The sequence below is a fragment of the Phaethon lepturus genome, unplaced genomic scaffold, assembly GCF_000687285.1.
Source record: "Phaethon lepturus isolate BGI_N335 unplaced genomic scaffold, ASM68728v1 scaffold40277, whole genome shotgun sequence".
NCBI classification, from domain to species: Eukaryota; Metazoa; Chordata; class Aves; order Phaethontiformes; family Phaethontidae; genus Phaethon; species Phaethon lepturus.
In genome coordinates, this window is record NW_010553276.1 from 4,571 (window position 1) to 5,901 (window position 1,331).

The window sequence follows — 1,331 nt, forward strand, 5'->3', positions numbered from 1 at the left end:
GTGCCAGGGGCACCCTTGACAGTGGTGCAGATAAGAAGCTGTTTGAGGTGAAGCGCAAGGACCAGATGAACGCGCTGAAGAACCTGATCGAGCTCAATGACGTCAACCAGCAGTACAAAATCATTGACATCATGCTGAAGGGACTTTTCAAAGTGAGCCGCAGTGCGGGCCGCCCTCCGGGCTCGGTGTGCCTTGGGGCTGGGGGGCGTGGGCAGGAGAAGCGGGGAGCGCTGGCCGGCCTCTGTGGGGGTCAAAGAGAAGAGCTGGGTGGGCAGGGGGGCTTTAGGACGTGAAGGGAGGACACTGTGGGGCTTCAAAGTGGGGTGGTTGGGGCAGCACCCCTGGGGTACAGGGAGGGGCTGGCAGGACGGGGCAGTGACCGAGGGCTCTGGCAGGTGCTGGAGGACTCCCGGGCTGTGCTCATTGCTGCCGATGTGCCTCCTGATGGGCCTTTCCCTCAGGACGAGAAGATAAAGGACGGTAGGTCCTCTTGGGTCCTTACCCCCCCCCTCCCTTTTCCAGTGCTTTGGTACAGCGCTGAGATTCCTCCTGGGACTAGCACCGGGGTATGTACAAAACCCCCGTGTACTCAGACCAGACCTGGGCTGGTCCCCATCTGTCGGGGACACCATTGCTGCCTCTCTGACCAGTTCGTACTGGGGAGCCTACCCGTTTCCCCACCTCCCAGCGGGGCTGTAGGTGCCGGTGGGATGGGACGCACGTACCTGTGTGCCGATGGGTGGGTGGCTGTCCCCACAGCATACTCCCACGTGGTGGAGAACACCGCCTTCTTCGGGGACGTTGTCCTGCGCTTCCCCAAGATCGTGCACCACTACTTCGACCGCAACTCCAACTGGAACAACCTCATCCGCTGGGGCATCAGCTTCTGCAACCTGACGGGAGTGTTCGAGCAGGGACCCCACTCCCAGGTCCTGGGGCTGGTACGGCTTCTGGTCCCGTCCCCCCACCCTCTGCATCACCTCTCTGCTGCTGGGGCTGGGGAGTGAGGTTTTTGGGCTAAAAGGAGGGCAGGCAGAGGGAGTGTACCCCACATCTGAGGGATGTGCTTGGGCTGAGGGGTGGGGGAGGAGGGGACCCTGGTTGTGGGGGGCTGTGGTGTGGGAGGCACCGTTCCCCGACATGGTCTCCGCTTGGCTCCGCAGATGGCTCAGGAGTTGGGAATCAGTGAGAAATCACCCGATTACCGCAATCCCTTTAAAACGGACCACTCCGAGGTAAGGTGGCAACGCCACCGGCTCACCCTGTGGGCTTCCCCATTCCCGTTGCAGGCAGGCGGCGGGGGGAGGGGACGGGGGGGCTGGTGCGGGAGA

At 62.7% G+C, this 1,331-nt stretch overlaps 1 protein-coding gene across 1 annotated transcript in view; it reads left to right on the top strand.

Annotated features, from left to right (window-relative positions):
- The window catches only part of CCDC134 (coiled-coil domain containing 134), a 2,677-nt gene that overhangs the window by 897 nt on the left and 449 nt on the right, over positions 1 to 1,331 (top strand). Inside the window, exons 2-5 of the mRNA XM_010291489.1 lie at positions 31 to 152; positions 396 to 480; positions 760 to 941; positions 1,164 to 1,235. Of these exons, the coding sequence (XP_010289791.1) occupies positions 31 to 152; positions 396 to 480; positions 760 to 941; positions 1,164 to 1,235 (461 nt within the window). The remainder of the gene's footprint in view (positions 1 to 30; positions 153 to 395; positions 481 to 759; positions 942 to 1,163; positions 1,236 to 1,331) is intronic.